The sequence below is a fragment of the Peromyscus leucopus genome, chromosome 23 (genome assembly GCF_004664715.2).
Source record: "Peromyscus leucopus breed LL Stock chromosome 23, UCI_PerLeu_2.1, whole genome shotgun sequence".
Taxonomy (NCBI): Eukaryota; Metazoa; Chordata; class Mammalia; order Rodentia; family Cricetidae; genus Peromyscus; species Peromyscus leucopus.
Genome location: NC_051082.1, coordinates 19,178,258 through 19,200,736, shown reverse-complemented (window position 1 = coordinate 19,200,736; position 22,479 = coordinate 19,178,258). Strand labels below are relative to the sequence as shown.

The 22,479-nt window shown below is 44.7% G+C and overlaps 1 protein-coding gene across 1 annotated transcript in view; it reads left to right on the top strand.

Moving 5' to 3' along the window:
• Positions 1 to 22,479, top strand: part of Tmem132d (transmembrane protein 132D) — a 632,953-nt gene that overhangs the window by 431,471 nt on the left and 179,003 nt on the right. Inside the window, 1 exon segment of the mRNA XM_028870206.2 lies at positions 11,853 to 12,036. Coding sequence (XP_028726039.2) covers positions 11,853 to 12,036 — 184 coding nt within the window.

Below are 22,479 nucleotides of genomic sequence, written 5' to 3'. Positions count from 1 at the left end.
GGGACTTCTGCTTCCTACTTTGAGATGATGACATGAGTTGCAAAGGATCAAACTGGTCAAACTTTGTGTTGATTTTCACCTTTTAACACTGCCATATCCCTACTTGTCAGTCATTTTGTGTCTCAGTCATGAAATAGAGGCAAGTCCTCATCTGGAGACTTGGTCCTATCCTAGATCAAGTCTGGCTGTGTCTTTGTCCATCCTGGTTAACGGGGGTTGCTATGCATGCCAGTACAAGGCTTGAGATGAGAGATGTATGAAGGATGCTTGCACTTAAGAAAGATTCCCCCACTCTGAATAACATTCTAAGGTTCTGCAGAGATTCTTGTGAAACCTGTAACTCATCTGAAAGGATGTCCCTTTTTCTTCTTTTATTTTTTTCCCCTTTCTACTGAAACTTGGTCTATTGCTCCATTTCAGTTGAGATCATTTTGTACTTTTTAGTACCTTAAAAAAAAAAAAAAAAGCCTGGTACATGCATTCTCACCCTAATGGCAGCCTTTATAATAGGGCCCGCCTATGCAAACTTCTATCATTCCAGTTCTCTTGTTGTTCCAATCCAGAATAGCCCCGGGTCAACTCTTACATATGAACTTGCTCATTAGCAGTGGGGAGAAGTACTTGACTACTTCATGTTCTCATCTAGAGAAGTATCTGTGTAATGAAGTAAATACCATTTTATTATGTTTAAAGGTTATTAATTTGTCATTTTTTTTTTCATGATAAAGACCGGGAATTGGCAATCTTTTCCTGTAAGGGGTGAGATAGCATTAGCAATATGCCAAGCTTTGTAGACCATGCATGCTTTATGCTACATAATCTTTGTTTTTTTCAAAAATTAACAATCTAAGGCTTCATTTTTAGCTCAGAAACACTGTTGCATAAGCAAGCCATGACTTGTAGGTGACGGGCTAGCCATAGTTGGCTGCTTGAGGGTGATTTTAAAGACTTGCATGGCCTTTCTACCAACCACTCACCCACACCTTATGCCCCAGTTAATCCCAGGATTCTTGAGGATTCCAGTCACACCTCAGAGGTTGCCTCAGTTTCCACTGTACCATCTTGTTCTCTGCACACACAAACCCTGGCCCATGAGTTCCCCCTTTTTGAAGAGCAAGTTATCTATCTGTCTGTCTGTCTGTCCATCCATCCTGTCCGTCCGTCCGTCCGTCTATCTCTCCTCCTCTATATCTATGCTTCATAGAGACCTCAGCCCAGGCTTTTCCTTTTGAGACTGCCCTGGATCTCCCTGACCACACACTGTCACTCTGGGAGGCTGTTGTCTCAGCAATCCCTTAGGCTTTTCATCCACTCTTACAGCTGTAGGGATCTGCTTATTAGGATGATGTTTTACTTGATGTCTTCCTCCAACAAAGGCTAAATGCCTGTGGATTCTGCTTCTGCAGTGAGTCCTTTGGATTAGTGGCTGATACCCTGGGTAGAGGTAATACTAATAGATACTCCTACTGTGGCCAATGTTGGACTAGCAAGGGCTACATCTGCATAAAGTTTGGGAATCAGTGCAAGCCCAGCTCAGGAGCTACTATAAGGCCACTAATTGATCATACCCTTCCATTGATAACTCTGGAATCTAAGTCTCAACAACAGAAGAATAGAACAACAATGAGAATTTCAGAACTAATATGGCAATTGCTGACTAGTGACTAGTGGTAGACTGAGAGACCTGAGAGACATAATAGGACTTGGGGAAACAGTCCATTGTGGCTGAATCTCAATCTCTCTCTCTCTCTCTCTCTCTCTCTCTCTCTCTCTCTCTCTCTCTCCCAGGATGACTCTGATCACAAGAGAGTTCATGAGACGACAAATTTATAGTGACAAAAAAAATCTCATTATAAAGTACATACATTAAAAGAGTTGTGCATATTTTACTTACTCATAAAAGGTCTCGTACTGAAGATGGTAATGAAGAAGTTAGAAAAAAAAAGTGCCAGTAATGGAAAACTTTAATAGCATGATAATGTCTAAGGAGAAACAATTTGTTTGAGTAATATCCCCATTTTAATCTTGAGAAGGAGACACTAAAGAGGATACAGGAAAGGAGGACAATGGTCCTTCCATGTGGGAGACATCTGGTCACTAGTGTCTGCCTCAGATGCAAATTTTTCAAATGCCACTGCAGGTGAGAACCACAGTGATGTGGGGAGTCCTTCTAAAGTGGAGCTGAGCTTGAAGGGAGGCCCCCTGTACCTTCACTTGTTCCCCATGCCTGTTTCTACAGAACATGGATTAATGGCCTCTGATTTCTGTCCAGTTTTGTTTTCAAGAAACATTGACCAAAAGCAATCCGGAGAGGAAAGCATTTTTACTAGGCTACACCTCTGATCACAGACCATCACTGAGAGAAGTCAGGGCAGGAACCTGGAGGTGAGAACTGAAGCAGAGACCATGGAGGAGTGCTTCCTACTGGCTTGCTCTTCATGGCTTACTCAGCCTGCTTTCTTACAAGGTCCAGGACCACCAGCCTGGAGATGTCACCACCCACAGTGGGTTGTGCCCTCTCATATCAAGAAAATATGGGGGGGGGGGCTGGAGAGATGGCTCAGTGGTTAAGAGCACTCGCTGATCTTCCAGAGGTCCTGAATTCAATTCCCAGCAACCACATGGCTGCTCTCAACCGCCTGTAATGAGATCTGGTGCCCCCTTCTGACCTGCAGGTGTACATGCAGGCAGAACACTGTATACATAATAAATAACTAAATCTTTAAAAAAAGAAAGAAAGGAAGGAAGGAAGGAAGGAAGGAAGGAAGGAAGAAAGAAAGAAAGAAAGAAAGAAAGAAAGAAAGAAAGAAAGAAGGAAGGAAGGAAGGAAGGAAGGAAGGAAGGAAAGAAAGAAAGAAAGAAAGAAAGAAAGAAAGAAAGAAAGAAAGAAAGAAAGAAAGAAAATATGCCACAGGCTTTTCCACAGGCCAATTTGGTAGGGACATTTTCTCAGTTGAGGTCCTTTCTTCCTAGATGGCCCTAGCCTGTGTCAAATTGACAAAACAAAACAAAAAACCCAAAACAAACAAACAAAAAAACCACCTAAATAGGATGATATCCTCCTAATTTTGAAAATTCCTTCATTTTTCGTAGGAGGGCCAATAAGATAAGGATTTATTAGTGTATAAATGTGTGAAGAAGTGTTTGTAACAATCCATTGAGGGCTTTAGGTGGGAGGATCCAGCCCAAGACAGTGGCCCTTCCCACGAAGTGTAGCTACCACAAGGAGTGCTAGACTGTAAGTGTTGCCCTCTCTTTGACTCCTCTAGGGATAAGGGCTAGATCATCCAACCTCAGCACCCACAGTCTCTGCTAAATGGTGAGGTCCCAGAAAATACCCCCCCCCAATTCACATCTTATAAACTGGCTCTAAAAACTCCCAAAGAATTATCCTAGTTATTTTTCTCATTCCTGAGAAGTTTATCATGGCTCCTTGTCTCAGGGACTACAGTCTGTTATGGAGGGGAAGGCTTGTGGCAGGTGCCTGTGTTCTAAATGGTCCAGATCCTGGCTAATCAAGAAGCAAAGGCCAGAAGTAGAGATCACCATCAAGGCCCACCCCTCGTGGCTAGTTTCGGTCCCTAGCCCACACCTCTGAAGTTTCCACAGCCTCCCTAGGCAGTGCCACTTGCTAAGGACCAAATGTTCAAACACATTCAAACCATAACAGGAACTATCCAAGGAAAGCCAGACACACATCATTAGCAATAAAAGCACCTAGAGCCTAGGGTTCAGACACAGGGCAACAGTGGAATGAATGGGGGAATCTGTGAACCACCATTTCTAACTTAATATCACACTTCTTGCACCTTTTAGGAAGTGAATGGAAAGGGGTCCTGGGAATCTATCTCAAAGGGTTTCCTAAGAAAAGAGTCACTCATGTCCTAGACCAGTCCCCCTCCTTCACCTCTGGCTTTATTTTTGTTTCCTAAAATTTCATCAATTTATACTGCAGAGAGCCATCTGGAGCAGCTTAAGTTGAGAGTGGAATTTCACTCTCTGTCTCCCCCACCCACTTCACCATGTTACCACAGCACTCACACACACCCCGTAAGCTGGTCGCCCATGTGGGGGTGACTGCAGAGTGACGTTGGCTCACCAGGACGCTTCTTAAAGCCATACCATAATATATTGGTTTCTAATCCATAATAAAGAAAAGCAAATACAGATATTATTAAGATGTGTTGACTAATGTCTTGGCTAAATTGATAGCTTGACACACCTAGAGTCACCTGGGAGCAGGGAACATAAACTAAGGAATTGTCTTCATCAGGTTAGGCTTGGGTCATGTCTGTGTGAAACTGTATTGATTGATTATTGATGTGGAATGGCCACGCCCTCTGTTGAGGCACCATCCCTAGGGAAGTGGTCCTGGGCTGTATAAGAATGCTAGCTGAAGCTAAGAAGGAGGGCCCAAAGAGGGTCGCATGGATTGTCCGGGAAGGGGAAATAGATGAGATCTCCGTGAGTAAACTGGGGATGAGGGGGTGGGCAATGGAGGGTAGGGGATGGGGGGTGAGAACATAAGGGAACAGGATGATCGAGCTGTAACAGGGATGGAGTGGGAGAGCACTGAAAGAGATACCATGATAGAGGGAGACATCATGGGAATAGGGAGAAACTGGGTGCTAGGCAAGTTTTCCAGGAATCCACAAGGATGATCCCAGCTTAGACTACTAGCAGTAGTTGAGAGGGTGCTTGAACTGGCCTACCCCAGTAATCAGATTGGTGAATACCCTAACTGTCATCATAGAGCCTTTCTCTAGTAACTGATGAAAGCAGATGCAGAGATCCACAGCCAAACACCAGGCTGAGCTCAAGGAATCCAGTTAAAGAGAGAGAAGAGGGATTCTATGAGCAAGGGGCATCAAGATCGTGATGGGGAAACCTACAGAGACAACCAAACCAAACTAGTGAGAACTCATGAAATTTAAATCAACAGCTGTGGAACCTGCATGGGACTGGACTAGGACCTCTGCATAGTGAGACAATTCCGTAGCTTGATCTGCTTAAGGGGCCCCCTGGCAGTAGGATCAGAATCCATCCCTGGTGCATGAGCAAGCTTTTTGGAACCCAAGACCTATGATGGGACACCTTGCACAGCCTTGAGGCAGTAGGAGGGGCTTGGACCTGCCTCTACTGAATGTACCTCCCCATGGGAGGCCTTACCTTCTTGTAGGAGGGAATGGAGGATAGGCTGGGAGAGGGAGACTGAAGGGGTGGGAGGAGGGAAGAGGGGGAATCTTTGATTGGTATGTAAAATGAATAAAAAATTCTTAATAAAAAAGATATGTATTATTGTATATCAGAAGAATTGTAATATGCTTTAGAACTTTACCTTCAAAAACAGACTGAACAGAATAAAGTCACTGAAGAATAGTGTCAAAGATGACTAGTACTCACCAATAAAACACTTGACTTGTTAAAAAAAAAAAAAAGACTGCTAGCTGAACATAATCTCAAGAGCAAGCCAGCAACCTACAACCTACATCCCTTCATGGGCTCTGCTTCAGTTCCTGTTTGAATTCCTGCCCTGACTTCCCTCAGTGATGGACTGCGACCTTGATGTGTGAGCAAAGTAAACCGTTTCCTCCCCAAGTTGCTTTTGTTCAGAGTGTTTTAGCAGAACAGTAGAAAGGAGACTGGGAGACTTAGTAACTTGAGCTCTCAGCTATTCACATTGCTCCCACTCAAGGGTCGATGTCTATATGGTGTTTGATCTCTCCAAATGCAATGTGTGATAAAGCATTCACGGCTCATGCTCCAGTTTTCATGCCTCCACTTTGATTTACAGAAACATCACAGGACTCAGAGAGTTGGCAGAGGACCCTGAAGGCAAAGTTGATTTCAAAGTGTCTTGAAACAACTCTCTCTCTCTCTCTCTCTCTCTCTCTCTCTCTCTCTCTCTCTCTCTCTCTCTCTCTCTCTCTCTCTGTGTGTGTGTGTGTGTGTGTGTGTGTGTGTGTGTGTGTGTGTGTGTGTTTGGTGTGTGTTGTGGCTCATGGAGTGTATTTGAAGGGTCTATGACATAGCTTCAATTGTCAACGTGGCACACCAGGGAAGCAGAAACCTCATTTGAGGAATTGCCTCCATCATAGTTGCACATGAGCAAGTCTATGGAGGCATTTTATCAATTTAAGTGGATTGTAGACGGGCCCAGCCCTCTTAGAGTGTACTACCCTCGGGCTGATTGCCCTTGGCTGGGTAAGAAAGCAAGCTGAGCAAGCCTTCGGGAGCAAGCCAGCAAGCAGCACTCCTCCATATCCTCTGCTTCAATTTTTGCTCTGACTTCCCTCTGTGATAGACTGTGGCCTGTAAGCCAAATAAAGCCTTTACTCTCCACATTGCTTTTTCTTTTCTTTTCTTTTTTTCTCTTCGCATTGCTTTTAGACAGTGTTCAATCTCAGCAACAGAAAAGCAAATGAGGACAGCTGGATTATTGATAGTTTTTTCCTTCCTCCTCTTTGCAATTTGAAGTGCTGTATTGATACCTTCCCAGCTCCCCTCTGTCCATCTGTTCCTCTCAGGAGATGCTAGTATGTCCTGTGTTCTCATAGAGAAACTGTCACCTTCCTGTGTCTATAATATTCCTTTATGGATAATCTGCCATGCTTCCTTGTTTGTCATCAGTTTCTCTGACTTCTGCTTGTCCTGAAATGGTCATATTTCTCCCCCGATTTTACAAGGTATAGCTACTTTGGTTGACAGTGGTTTATTAGTGATTGAAACATATTGTTTATTCCTTGCTTTCCTGGCTTTTCAGGTTGTTGGTGAGACATCTGGTATTATTCTAATGTTTCTGCCTTTGTATGTGAGTTGTGATTTGTCCACCACAGCTGTCAGTGCTGTTTGTGTTTTCTGTTGGTTTTTTTTTTGTTTGTTTGTTTTGTACTGTGATGTGTCATGGAGCAGTTCTTCTCAACATATCTGTTTGGCTTCCAAATATCTCCTGTGCTTACCTGTCCATCTCTTCCTCAAAGTTCGGGAAACTCGTAACACGAATTTTTAGAGGGTGTTATTAATATAAACAAACCCAGAGCCAGGTAGCGGGGTGAATGCTGAACAATCAGAGAAACAGAACAAGCCACAGCCACCTCACCTTGCTAGTTCCTCAGCTGATTATATTTCCTCAGACTGGAAGCCTCTGAGTCTTCATCCAAAATGAATCTCAGCTAAACTGTTGCTCAAAAGCTTAAAAGCTTAACCAGGCTAGTTCCTGGTTTTCATGCCTTATATACCTTTCTGCTTTCTGCCATCACTTCTTGGGATTAAAGGCATGTGTCACCATGCCTGACTGTTTCCAGTGTGGCTTTGAACTCACAGAGATCCAGATGGATCTCTGCCTCTGGAATGCTAGGATTAAAGGTGTGTGTGTCACCATTTTCTGGCCTCTATATCTAGTGGCTGTTCTGTTCTCTGACCCCAGATAAGTTTATTAGGGTGCACAATATTTTGGGGAACACAATATCACCACAGAAACTCTCAGCTCTAATTTCATCAAATTAATTATCTAAGCCATTTAGACTTTCTTCTATCCTTTCTCTACCTCAGGGATTCTTAATTTGGTTTCTTGAATGTTTCTAAGAGTTCTTGCACACTTTTGTCCTTTGTGTTGACTTTTCTTTCTTATATATGTCTATGCACTGTCTCAGCCTTGTCCACCAGTCCTGAAATCCATTCCTGTGACTGCGCTTGTCTGTGTCCAATGCTTTCCATTGTCTTTTCTTTTAATTTTATTGATCCATTCTTCCATTTCCAGAATTTGTGTGGTTCTATTTCAGTGTCTCCATTTTCAGGCTGACTTTTTCCTCTATGTGTTCAAATCCTCACTCCAAGATACTGATCATTTCACCCATACTGATCACTTTCTCGTCTGGGTCCTGAGTGGATTTTCTTACTTCATTCCAGTGCTCATTGGAGTCTTCTGGTGGTCCTTAAATAGTTTTTTTTTTTTGATCAGTACATTTATTATTATTTTTAATATTTTTAATTTATAATTAATTTAATTTTACATATCAGCCACAGATTCCCCATCTTCCCTCCTCATACCCCCTCAGCCTTCCCCCCAATCCATCCCCCATTCCTACTTCCTGCAGGGCAAGGTCTCCCCTGGGGAGTCAAACCAGCCTGGTACATTCAGTTGAGGCAGGTCCAGTCCCCTCCTCCCTACACCAAGGCTGAGCGAAGTGTCTCACCATAGGCCCTAGGTTCCAAAAAGCCAGCTCATGCAACAAGGATAGGTCTTGGTCCCCTGCCTAGGGGCCTCCTAAACAGTTCAAGCTAAATAACTCTTTCACTTATCCAGAGGGCCTGGTCCAGTTCCATGGGGGCTCCTCAGCTATTAGTTCACAGTTCATGTGTCTCTGCTAGTTTGGCTATTTGTCCCTGTGCTTTTTCTAATCATGGTTTCGATATCTCTTGCTCATATAATCCCTCCTCTCTCTCACCGATTGGGCTCCACCTGGGGCTTAGCCGTGGATCTCTGCATCTGCTTCCATCAGTCACTGGATGAGAGTTCTATCGTGACAGTTAGGGTGTTTGGCCATCCAATCACCAGAGTAGGTCAGCTCAGGCACTCTCTCGACCATTGCCAGTCTATAGTGGAGGTATCTTTGTGGATTTCTGGGGACCTCTCTGGTTTTTAAAGAAAGACTCTGATATCTTTGCCTAGAATTTCAACTATCTTATCATCTCTGTTTTCTGGTGTTGAGATGTCATCTAGTGAGATGCCAATGTGCATTGCTGGTTCCTGGCTTTTGTTTGCTTTGGATGATTTACTCAGTTGTTAGGATACGTGTGTTCTTTAGGACATAGTTGATCTTTTATTAGTTGTGTCCTTCTTTCTTTGTTTTATTTTATTTTTTCCAATGGTGGGGATTGAACCCAGAGCCTTACACTTTCTAGGCGAGGACTCTGTCACTGAGCCAAAGCCCCATTTCTTTTTGTTTTCTTTTCTGTGAGTCTCCTGATGGGTCACCTTGTCTTTGTGTGGATTTAGGTTGGAGGTGGAGCTGACTGCAGTAGCACATACAGTGGGTTGACTGTGGTCCCAGGAATAATAGCAGCATGGGAAGACACGTGCGACCTCCGTCTGCATCCTCTGGAATGTTCAGATACAGTATCACTGGGGTTCCTCTTGCAAACAAAACAACAACAACAAAAAACCCATAACAACTTGGTTTCTTTTTTTTTGGAGTTTTTTTTTAAAGTATTAATGGTCTCAATATTTAAGTAGTGAAGTAAAAAGGGATGGGGCAAGAGAGAAAGAAGAGGTATAATCAGAATGAGAGGACAGTGTGTGGTTAAGTACATAATGAGCAGCAGGAAGAATATTGTGTATTGGATGATGAGGAAGAAAGGGAAAACAGTACAAGCTTTTCCAGTGAGATACAAATTAAAATACAACGAACAACCAAAAGACAGAAGTGGACATTCTATGAACACCCCCAAAATTAGTTTGAATTAAAATAATAGGGCTGGAGAGAGGGGTTGGTGGGTAAAGCACCTGCCACCAAGGTTTACAACCTGATTAATGGAAGGAGAGAAACCAACCCCTGCACTTCCATTGACTTCCACATGTATGTGGTAGTGTACGTGTGTGCACACACGAACATACACACACACACACACACAAATAAATACATGCAAATATAATAAGTAAACAGACAAAAATCAAACCATAAAAATTAAATGGATAATAAAATAGCTAGGCTTGGTGGTACACATCTTTACTTCTAGTATTCAGAAGGCAGAGGCAGCGGGATCTCTGGGTTTGATGCCAGCCTGGTCTACATAGCGAGTTCCAGGCTGTTCAGGGCTGCACAGTAAGATCCTGTCTATATGGAATTATAACAGAAGATAGTGTACCCTCAGTCTGTATCTCTTCCTGCTAGGGAGATGCACTTTCTCAGCTGCTGACAGAGTGAGGCCGCGGGTATCAGGCATTAAGTCAGAGACCACCTCCGGCCATCATTCCCTGTCTGATTTCCTCAGGTTGCAAACTACACCCCATCTCTGGTGCTTTTGTGGGGGAGGATCTGAGCAGTGCAGGGCTTTCTGTACCTGAGGCTCTGAGGGAATGTGGAAGAGCCACTGTGCTTGTCCTTTCCCGTCTATTAGATTAACTGTAGCACACCCCACCACACACTTCCCATGCTCCTGTAAGAGTTCATGAGGGTGGGTGTTGGGGAGGTGGAGGGTGTTAAGGGGAAACCGCCCTGGTCACTTTCCTGGTGCTGTTACCTCTGTGTGTGCTACTGAGCATCTATGGCGTCCATCAGGACTCTGCCCCAAGTTCTGCTTACACTTCCACCAACCCTGGTGTCCTTCCTGTCCAGGCGATGGGCTGCGCACTTTGGATCTCCCTACTTTAGACTCCTCTATCTGTCTTCTGGTACTATGTCCACAGTCTACTGTGCTCTGCCCACCTCCCCATTTCCCTCCCTGAAACATTGAATTCAGCTTCTGATTTGAGTTTCCTGCATCCAAACTGCCAGGCTTTCGTGATAGCTGGGACCCACTGTTCTGGAACACATGCTTTGAGCAGGACCCAACACAGTGAGAGTATCTTGGCATGGAATGGAGTGGGGGGGGTGGGGGTACCTTCCTCTGCCTCCCTTGTTTCTGTTCTCTGTGGGTCTTTCTCTTGTTTCTGTATTGGTGGCTTTTATCTTGGCTTTTGTTCGTTCAGTCTCGTGATCTCCAATCAGCCATCTTAACCTTGTGTGTTTACGGTGGCTCTTTCCAAGTGAGAGATTGCATGTTGGGTGCTGTCATTGACATGTTTCCATAAATTGGTCCTCTATGAAAAAGCACCTTGGATGATAATAGCAAATGTTGGTGTTCAGAGGCACCTTTGGGAAGATGTAAAACTTGAGCCGCTAGATACATACCTGTTGGCTAATGTTTCTTTAAGAGCCCCTCTCAGATAACCCCTCTGAGATCTCCCCTACACTTCTTTCATCTTCCCCTCAAGAAAGGCTGGCATGAAACCATTTTCTTTCTCACCTGCCACCTCGAAGAGCAGACATTGTCCTTGAAAGAAACTTTGAAAAGGCGAAAGGAGCCGGTTAATGAAAGTAGCCAAAGGCTGTTAAAATAGTTGTGGTCATTGAGCCTGGATCCATTTCCAGAGATGTTCTTTTTTTTTTTTTTTTTGGTTTTTCGAGACAGGGTTTCTCTGTGTAGCTTTGCGCCTTTCCTGGAACTCACTTGTAGCCCAGGCTGGCCTCAAACTCACAGAGATCCGCCTGGCTCTGCCTCCTGAGTGCTGGGATTAAAGGCATGCACCATCACCACCCAGCCAGACATGTTCTTATGGGAACTAAGATGTGTAGAACTAGCATCTGTCACAGCCACTCCCATGGCCAAGTGATAGCTGATGACGTCTCCATGTTTATCATTGCTGGGCTGATCCCTGAACCCCCACTCTTGCCTGTCTTCTGTTTTCCTGCAATGCTGCCCTACCATCAGTGGAATACAAGGCCATGGCACCCTTAAAATTCGGTGCATCTGACTGAATGGGCTGTGGCTTTGAGCTAAGACCAACATAGACAGTGTAGATGTTTCTGGAAGTTGGAGAAAGAGCCATTCTTGGTGGAAAAATGGGTCAGGGAGTGTTTAGACAGTGTTTAGGACAGCCACTGTCCTGGAGACGCTGAACAGCTTAAAAGAAGGAACTACCCTTAAATGATGATGTCAGGGGGCTGGCAAGCATGCAGTTGGTGGCTTGTCCTTAAACTGCTCAAGGCTTGGAGCACCCGAGCACAGGTGCCGGTGAAAATCCACACCGACCCGGGTGAGTTCCACCTCTCCGTCACTCACCTCTGTCTTCCTTCGTTCCTCCTCCACAGTGCGGATGGTGCCTCCTACGAAGTCATGCAGATCGACATCGAGATTGAAGGGCCCAGTGACCCACCCACCACACAGCTTGTCACATGGCAGGTTGAATACCCGGGAGACATCACGTCTGACTTGGGGGTGTCCAAGATCTATGTGAGCCAGAAGGACTTGATTGGCGTCATACCACTGGCAATGGTAAGAGAGCACTCGGGGGAACTGGGAACGGGAAGGCTCCATGCTGCAATCCAAGCTTCGGGGTCAAGGATGTCAGTCAGAAAGGGTCAAGATGGGGACAAAATGGAAGCATGAAGCTCACTGCCAATAGCCTACCTTAAATATGCTAACTGATATTCCTTAAGTTGCATTTATAAAATGTAGTCCAGTTAGTAGTTATGCGCCCATCTTTATATGACTATTATAGATGATGGGATGAACGTGTATAATATAATGTAGATTACTTAAGGATTTCAAATGTATGCAACTGTTCAGAGTGCTTGGTTTAAGTGTACATGTGCTCATCCTGAGATTCAAAGAAGGCTGGGTTCTCTATTCAACAACATCACAGTGACTTAGACACCGCCACAAGGAACCAAGAGAACAGGTTTGGAAAGGTAATGGGGTATCCCTGCAAGAAGTCCTTATCTCCATGAGAGAAGAATGGGGTTCAAGGAATTACTCCTCTTGGTTCTGAGGGTCTGGTGTCTTCCACTGGCATTAGCCACCTTCCTGTAAGGTAGAAATACACAACTCAGTTCTGGTCTCCATTTCATGTGGCTTTCTATTTTGCTTTATATTCCTGTGATAAATACCAGGACCAAAGGCAACTTGGGAAGGAAAGGGGTTTATTTTACTTATAGCTTATAGTCCATCACTGAGGGAGTTCAGGGTAGGAACTCAAGGCAGGAACCCAGAGACAGGAACTGAAACAAAGGCCATTGAGGAATATTTCTTACTCTCTTATTCCTCATGGCTTGCTCAGCCTGCTTTTTTATATCATCCAGGACCACCCGCCCAGGGATAGCACCACCTTGGGATAGTAGGATAGACTCTCCTACATCAATCATCAATCAAGAAAATGGCCCTCAGACATGCCCACCAGGCCAATCTGATGGAGGCATTTTCTCAGTTGAGATTCCCTTTTCTCAAAGACTCTAGCTTGCATCTAGTTGACAAAAAAACAAAAACAAAACAAAACAAAACAAAAAAAAAACCCACCTAACCAGCCCATCATACAAACATATATTACTTGGTCCTCAACTCCGTTTTCTTTAAGAGGGCAGATGAAAATCATAGCCAGTAGTTAGTTGGGAGAATGAAACATTCACTGGGCCCACGGCTGGAACTCAGTGGTAGAATGCTTACCTGGCATGTGCCAGGGCAGATTTCAATCGTTAGCCCATAGCCGGGCGGTGGTGGCGCACGCCTTTAATCCCAGCACTTGCGAGGCAGAGGCAGGTGGATCTCTGTGAGTTCGAGGCCAGCCTGGGCTACAGAGTGAGTTCCAGGACAGGCTCCAAAGCTACACAGAGAAACCCTGTATCGAAAGAAAAAAAAAAATTAATCGTCAGCCCAACAAAACTTAAGCTAAATAAATAAATAAGTAACCAATGGGTTCTTACCAGAACTCCAGCCTCTTGCAGACATATAATAAATATTAGCTACTATTATGGTTGTTCTGTTATTGAGAGCAGAGTACAAAGTATGCTCTACAACAAGGCTGTACATTCTCTAAGGCAAGGGCTTCTTCACAGTCTGCAAGCCAGGCAGCAGGTAGGCATCACTGATCATTGAGCTGGACTGAATTAACCAGATTCAAGCACTTTGGATTTGATGAGATCCCAGCAGTCTGTCTGAGAGGCCACTTCTGAGCCCAAGAGAGAGTTCTGAGTTCTGACACCCCTGTCTTGTATCTAGGAAATTTTGTCGGTTGATAAAATAATATTCCCCATGGGGGTTTTTACCATTATGAAATGGCTTTGCTTCTGCTAATTTGTATGCCCACCCAGGGATATCTGAGAGAGAAACAGAGATCTGTAAACTAGGGTGAGGGTTTGAAGTTAGAGGCACGCATACCGGAAGGGGGCTTGAAGAGTTGGGGTCTGTTGCTGTGGGAAGTCACTGCAGGGATGGCTGTGGGAAGTTGCCTAGGATTATTATTATTATTTGTTGTTGTTGTTTTCAGAAACATTCTGGCTATAGGTGTAGAAAGAATTGTAAGGCAAAGGGTAGACAAAAGGTTAGTACATGTTCTCTGTCTGCTCTTCAAAAGACCTTGTCATACTGGTTTGCTGGGCTTGGATTCTGCTCTAAATTTACTCTCTTTGTGTGCCCAGAGTGGAGCTTGTCTGGTGACTCAGTGCCTTTGATGTTGCATCTGGTAGCTGAGTGACCCCAAGCATATTATTATCCCAGTGACCCCCAAATTAGTAACAATCATGTTGGGACTGGAGAGATAGCTCAGCCATTAAGCATGCATACCGCTCCTGCAGAGAACTGGAGTCAAGTTCCCTTCAAACCCACCAGGGTTCTCAACAACCTTTAACTCTATCAAAACCATGTCCACCTTGTGTCCAGCAGGCCTAGGGACAAGAGACAGAATGTGATCTTTTACCCAGCCTGACACTTTCCACCCATCTTCTAAGCCAAGCACTCAGCATTGTGGCGAAGGAGGCCAAAGACAGTGGAGTTCCTTCTCAGACGCTGTCTGTCTGGTTAGGTGGACGGAACGGCAGAAGGAAGGAATGCCCAAGGCTGCCCCTAACCCAGGGAGCTGTTCCGGTGGTGGCAAAGCAGACAGCTGAGCCATTCTGAGACACATGCTCCTCACAGGTCCTCAGACATGTCTCTGCATTAGAAATAGGAATGAAAGAAAGACGAGTAATAATAAACCACGTGCCTAAAAATCCCTACCATAACTCCATAACGCTATAAAGATGCTTTCTATTATAAAATACACTGTGGTGTGTGTTCCGATAGAGAAATCTTCGCACGTTATCTCCCATCGATCCCCTGAGGTAAACTTTTAGAAATAAATTTTAATTCAAGGATGTGAGTCAGAGGATGTGTAATTTTGTAATACATTTTTGTAATGTCTATAGAATTGCCTTCGGGAAGTTTTAACTAATTTACAAATCCTACCTGCTGTGTGTAAAGATACCCATTTCCCTGCAAACTTTTCCAACAGAGAATATTAATTTTTTTTCAAACAGACAATTTATTAAGCAAACATCTTATCTCGGTGTCTCCTTAATTTGCCCTACTTGGGTTACATTTTTTTTTTATTTCATTATTAAATATTTGTCCTTTGCCCATTTTATTGTCCTACTGGGACTTCAGCATCTTATTTTTTTTTCTAAAGCTAAAAAGTTGTCCAAAGAGGGGGAAAAGTCAGATTTTAAGGGTAGGGTTTGCTATTCTTACGTTCTTGTTTAACAGAATTGAATCCCTAGGGTCACTGAGTCCAAATCCACTTTCTCCTGAGTATTAGTGACATCCATCTGTTGGTTGGGGTGTCACATGGATCTTACCAATTTACTCTTTGCCTCCTAATTTCACATATTAGGGGGTGGTGCAGAGAATTTTGCCTGTTTTTATATATATATATATCCTGGGAAGGACCCAAGGCCTTGCTGATGCTAAGCAAGCGCTCAGTGTCTGAGTCACACCCCAGCCCCTGACTGGGGTATTCTAGGCAGGAGCTCTACCTCTGAACCACACCTCAGCCCCCCACTAGGGGATTCTAGACAGGAGCTTTATCACTGAGCCACACCCCAGCCCCTCACTGGGAGATTCTAGGCAGGTGCTCTACCACTGAGCCACACCCCAGCCCCTCACTGGGAGATTCTAGGCAGGTTCTCTACTGCTGAGCTATGCCCCTAGCCCTTGCTTAATTTTTAATGTGGTCAAATCGATCGGTCTTTTCCATAATTAAAATCTCTCATCTTCTCCTAATGAATTCTAAGAGGAAAATGCACACCTGCTTTATTTGTTCTTACAAAGCCTGTGAATAATACAAAAGCCCAACACAGCACATCCAGATAAGCAGAAAGAAAATCAAGATGGTGCCGAAGGCAGGTGCCTCTGTGACACCAGGAAAGATTAAAGATCAGCTTAGGGCAAAGGTCACGCCCCTGCTTCTCAGTAATTCTGTAATTGCCCCTCCAGGAAATCTTTAAACTGAGACAAAGTCTCCCCCATGTCCAGGCTCCAAAAGCTTTTGTACTCTCTTAATCCAATCACGCATTTCTATGAGTTCAATTTTTGCTATGCAAGAAATCATGCTTTGTTGTATTGAAGGTGAAGTGTGTTCCCCCCACTCCTTAAGGAGGGACATTCTTAGAGAAAAGCTCATTAAGCATGCATCTTTCTGTTAAGTGTATGGTGAGCACACAGCAGGGTCTGGTATGAGGCACGCTGTTTGCATTTCTCAGAAGAGCTGGGAGGCTCCTTCATGGCACATAGCTTCAAGATGGTAGCGGCTTCTCCTCATTGCCTCTTGAACTTGCCATAAAACTAATTCTGAGCTTATCCCAGGCTTCAGAGACAGAGACACTGCACTTCCGTGCTGGGAATGAAACGCTAGTGAGTCCTTAAAAAACTCACTAATAAGTGCTCTTCAAAATTCGATGAACTCTTATTCCCACTCCTTTGGGGCAGCGGCTGTTCTGAGTGTCGTCATTGTGGGAATTGCTGTCAGCTCAGCACATGGGTAAGGGGCTTTGTCAACTCTTGGGACTGGAAAAAACAAGTCTCCCGAGACCATTTCCTAACCAGGTTCTTGTTTTGCTTCCTGTCTCAGATTCACCTCTAAAGTTTTAAGACTGACTATTATTGATCTGGGGCTTGAGATAAAACTCAATCCAGAGATAACGGTCAGAACAGACAGCACATCATCCTTGACAATAATCAGAAGGAGACTCTAATTCCAATGACGTTTGGTATGGTGATGTCTCATGATAGTTGTAGTGGTGAGTGGTGGTGCAAAGGATTTTGCCTGTTTGTGTGTGTGTGTGTGTGTGTGTGTGTGTGTGTGTGTGTCCTGGAATGGGACTCAAGGCCTTGCATGTGACATGAAGGTATAGATGTGACTGCCAGGCTTGAAGGTCCTGAAGGGTGTGCCATGGAGACGAGGAATCAAGAGTGAAAGGTGCCCTGAGGTAGTTTGAATTTAATTGACCCCCATAATCTCATAGGGCACTCTTAGGCTCTGTTAGGAGATATGGCTTTGTTGGGGTGCTCATGGCTTTGTTGGAGGAAGTGTGTCACTGTGGGGAGGGGTGGGCTTTGAGGTTCCCTAAGCTCATGATACGGCCCAGTGTCTCAGTTGACTTCCTGTTACCTGCATGATATAGGACTCTCAGCCACTACTCCAGCACCACATCTGCCTGCACACCGCCATGCTCCCCATCATGATGATAATGGACTGAACCTCTGAAACTGTAAGCGAGCCACCTCAATTCAATGTTTTCCTTTATAAGAGTTGCCATAGTCATGGTGTCTCTTCACAGCAATAGAAACCCTAAGACCCTTTATGAAATGCAGCTTGACAGCACATTCTGACTTTTCCAATGTTAACTGCAGGAATCATTGATTCCTAACCCACCTGTCATGCTACCTCATTACAAGGATCTTCCTTCATGTCTACACTCAAGAGGATCTTGGTTGATGCTGCTATTTTCTTGAGATTGAAGGGCAGCAAGCAAGCCCTTGCTTCTGCTGGTTGGGTTCTTATAAGTATCAGCAGACAAACTTGAGATGCTTTAGGAGGACCTAAGTATCACTTTGATGGAACCTTCTAGTCCTTTGTCCTTTCATTCAGTCTTTTAAAAACTTGCCTAAACCCATTCAGTCTCCAGCCTTTCTCTCAAAGTAGAAGCTACCAGACTCCAGTGCAAGGCATCTGGCACACCAGATTTCATAGCTAAATACTTTTTCTTTCATCATCAGGAGTGAACAATGGAAGCAGTGAGTTCCACAACCTACATAAGTAGGCATCAAGTACCTCTGTCCAGCCAAGCCCTACACAAACTTCGTGAGGACTGCTGAATGCTGAGGATTTTTAGAGATGTATTTTTTTAATAACATGTATAAGTGTATATGCGTGTGTGTGTGTGTGTGTGTGTGTGTGTGTATACATATGCATGTATGTGTGCAAGCACACATAGGCACAGCAACCACAGAGACCAGCCAAGGGCATCAGATCCCCTGGAACTGGAGTTATGGATGGTTATGATCCTCCCTGTGGGTGCTGGGAATGGAACCCAGGTCCTCTGGAAGAGAGTCAGTGCTCTTAACTGCTGAGCCATCTCTCCAGCCTCTAGAATGCCAAGTGATTTCCTCCTATGGATAATTTTTGGATTATGAGAAAGTCCTCATCTTCTCTAACACTTGTGTGTCCTTAAACCCTCTCTGAAATCCCCTTCTATGGAGCCAAGCAGACAAAACCTCCCCGGCTTTCAGAACATTGTAATTTTAGCTCATAAACTTCTCAGGAAATGCATTTTTAAAAAATTCACTCTATCTAGTACATTTCTATACTTAAGTGAATAAAACTTTATATCGACTGGTCCTCTCTTTACCATCAGAATCCTGTCTAGTACATCACTTTGCTGTGTCTCTCTGCCAAGGATTAGCATGGCCCTCAGCCCAGGGTCTTCTCTTATCTATACACCAAACAGAAGTCAGCAGAGCATCCACCCACATAGGTACCCAAGACATGTGTATAAAACGAGTCCCACCGCCCATTGCACACACACATCTGTGGACAGTCTGCAGACAGAAGAACTCAATCATCATCTCTCAGGAGTTCTGAAATTGGTCTCCATAGCACACCGTAGCCATCAACTGCTGAGATCAGAACTTGGGAAGGAGCCTTAGATGATAGAAGGAATCTTTCTTTCTTGGCTCCAATCATGAGAATTTCTTTTATTTGGGCATAAAAGCGGATTCCAGCCTCTTTCTGTTTGACTTTCCATGGTGTTCTTTCCCCGCGTTGGCCTGTTAATTAACACGCCAGCACCCCTCCGTTGTTTTACGCAGACTTTTTGAAAATCCAGTCACAATGCAGAGCACGCCGCCACTTTCATTTTCATACTTCTGCCACCAAGTGCAAATTAAGATGCTGCCGTGGCCCTTGAGGAAAGCCGCTGCTCTAAGGCACCTTATTTCTTTTTATGTGTGTTGAGTGCTGCTGTTCCCCAAACAGGCCTGGATAATTAGAGGCAGCACTTAACTGCTGCTTGGGTACCAGGTGTGGCCTTTCGTTCTCCAGAACAGACTTCAGCTCACGCGATTTCCGCCATGCTCAGAGCTGTGGGCACTGCTTCTTGCTCACATTGCCCTGGTGGAAGGGGATGTACAGAGCCTGCAAACCTGCCTTCAAGATGTACAATTAAAAGTGCAGAGCCAAGTCAGATCCTAGATAGATGGAGTCCAGAGTCCAGGCTCATGACCGGCTACAATGCTTCACCCATAGTGAGAACAGAGGGGCGCGTGTAGATCAGTGCAAGGGAGGGGGTGTTGATTAGTACAAGGAGGGATGTGAATCAGTGCAAGAGAAGGGGTGTTGACAGGTGTGGAAGTATCAGTCAGTGCCACAGGATGTTGGGTGGTGCACAAATGGTACAAGGAGATGGATACAAGAAGAGGTGGTGATAGGTGAAAGGGGCAAGTGTTGATGTGTGCAAAAGGGTGTTGGTCGGTGCAAAAGAGGAAGGTATTGATAGGTGGAAGGGTGGGTATTGATCAGTGTGAGGGGGTATTGATTTGTACAAGGGGAAGATGTTGATCTGTACAAGGGGAGGGTGTTGATTAGTTCAAGGGGGGTGATAAGTGCACTGTTCAAAGTGACCTTGGAAAATGCAAATTCAGAGACGCACAAATGCAGTAGGAGACAGAGAAATCAGGCTGAACTCGGAGAAGCCCTTTGAAAATGAATTCTTGGTTATGCACAGAGCCACGGCTTTCTCTTCACAGCCCCCATGAGCTGCCTCTGGTGCTCCTTACTTAATGAACTGTCCTCTCCAGAGGTGACTAACAGTAAGGCGGTTGCTGAACCACAGTGCCTTTGTAGGTACGTGATACTAAATGAACGCGGGAGGGCTATTGCGATTACTGACTGCCGTGCAGTTATTACAGCCGCAGCTGTTGTATAACCAGTTGGTCTCCACCAACAACTGCTCATGATGTGATTCATTTTGTAGACACCACAATAGCGCACGTACGCACACTGCTCAGCGAACATCTACAGAGTCCCCCGCTGAGTGCCAGGCACCGGTGTTGGCCTTAAAGAGATAGCAGAGCACATGTTCTGCCCAGCAGAAGCAGGTGGTAAACAAGTCAAGAATGAACGAGCAAGATGACTTCAGAGCCAACATATGTGTGCTGCAGAGGAAATACCGAAAGTGCACTATGAAGGGCCAAGTGAGGTAGGCACCTGTACAGGGGATATTTGCATGAAGACATGAGGAGTGCTAGGTGCCCACAAAAAAAGGAAAAGTAGATACCGTGTCCCAGCAAAGACATGGAGTGTTTTGAATAGCATAAATCTGAGGTGTCTGAGTTGTGAATTGGGAAGGACAGGGCCAGGAGTCGAGGTCAGAGCTGGCAAGAGCTGAATGGTGTATGCCCTTACCAGCTTCAGTTTATGGAGTGGGTTTTCTGGTTGTGGATGCTTGAATCTTATCTGGCTCATTGTCTATTTGTATATGGATATGTAGTGTGTGTGTGTGTGTGTGTGTGTGTGTGTGTGTGTGTGTGTGTGTGCGTATGTGTGTGTTGCATGATATGAGTGTGCAGATGTGCACCAGTGTCATCCTCTATCACATTCCACTTGGTTGCTTTGAGACAGTCTCTCACTGAGCCACAATCTCATAGGCTCAATGGCCAGGGAGCTCTCAGGATCTCAGGGTCAATATTGCAGTTGCAAAGACCCACAGCCATGCCTGGCTCTTTATGTCGGCGCTTGGGATACAAACTCAGGTCCTCCTGCCTATCACTCTGAAGGCCAGGATGAGACTGTGTATTTTTTTGGAGGGGAGGCCAGTGGTTGAAACAGAAAGACTGCTTCATCCATGAAAGGATGACAGAGTTCAGACAGTGATGATGATGGGGTTAGTATCGTCAAATGGAATGTCTCAGATGTTTCCTATAGAGCCACTGAGACTTGCTTGGAGAATGGACAAGATGTGTGTATTTGTGTGAAGCAAAGATCAAACATGATTCTGGACCTGACAGGAAAACGAAATGGGCTTTTTGATATAATGGTATCAGTGTTCTGAAGCCTAAGCCATCCAATATGGCAGCCATAACAGTGGCCTATGACATCAAGTGCTGAATGCTGGAAGAGTGGAATTGAACAGTGACAGATCTTTGAAAGATTCATGTCAATCTGAATCATTGCATCTCTGATGTTTCAGTTTGGGGCTGCAGAAGGCAAGACCATGCTCTCTGCAGAGACAGTCACTAATTTCCTTCTTCACTGTGCGTCCACTGTTGGTCTTCCTGCCCTGTTCCACACCTCTGGAATCTTTCTTTTATGATGTTTACAGATAGGCTTGTTGCCCACCAGCATCTCAGCAGACAGAAGCTCTTGGTAGGCATTGCAGTTTGCTCTCTGTTTCTGTGATAACAAACAAACAAACAAAACAATGTGGCAAGGAGAAGATTCACTTGGCTTATACATCCCAGTCATGGTCCACCAGTGAGGGAAGCCAAGCAGGGGCTGAAGCAGAGGCCACGGAGAAACACATACTGTTGGCTTACCTCCCATGGTTTGTTCATTTTGCTTTCTGAGAGGAACATATGCTGAGGGGTGGCGCCACCCCCAATGGGCTGGACCATTTCACACCCACCATCCATCAAGAAAATGCCCCCAGTAGACTTGTCCACAGACCAGCCTGAAGGAGGCATTTTCTCCAGTGAGGTTCCCTCTTCCCAGATGACCCTAACGTGTGTCAAATGGACAAAAACTAACCAGCGAGCAGAGAGACGTCTTAATGCTGCTGATCACCATTTATCACAATGGCTGTGATCTCTGTCAAGACTGCCAGCTACTGACAGCCGCTCTATCAATTAAGTACAACCGAAAATACAAACTGTGATGTTTGTGACTCCCATACAAGCACCCGGTCACCTCCTGCTATTCACATCACATCACAGTGCAGAGATCGAAAGGAGTGATTTCTGCCCCTAATGGATGCATTCAGATAGGTACAATTTTCCTATAAATTATTTGCTTTATAATTCAGTTAAAATCATATATTGATTTTTAAGTACATGCATCAGTGGATTGTGGTATAGCCCTTAATATGGTTCTTATTTCAGAGTAATTAAGTAAGTCCTGTTTTATTTCCTACATAAATATTTATTGGGGAGGCTGGAGTCCAGTATTCAGCATCCATATCAGGTGGCTCACAACCATCTATAACTCCAGCTCCAGAGGATCCAACACTTCTGGCCACTAAGAGCACCTGCACTTATGTATACATTCTGACACAAACCCCATGCATATTCGCAATTAAAAATAAAACTAAAATATTAAGAAAATGCTTTGTAAAAGAAGGTTTAGCTCAAACAGGGTTGTCACAGTAGGGTTGGTATTGCGTGACCTTTTCTGGGAGAGACGAATGAATGTCCACT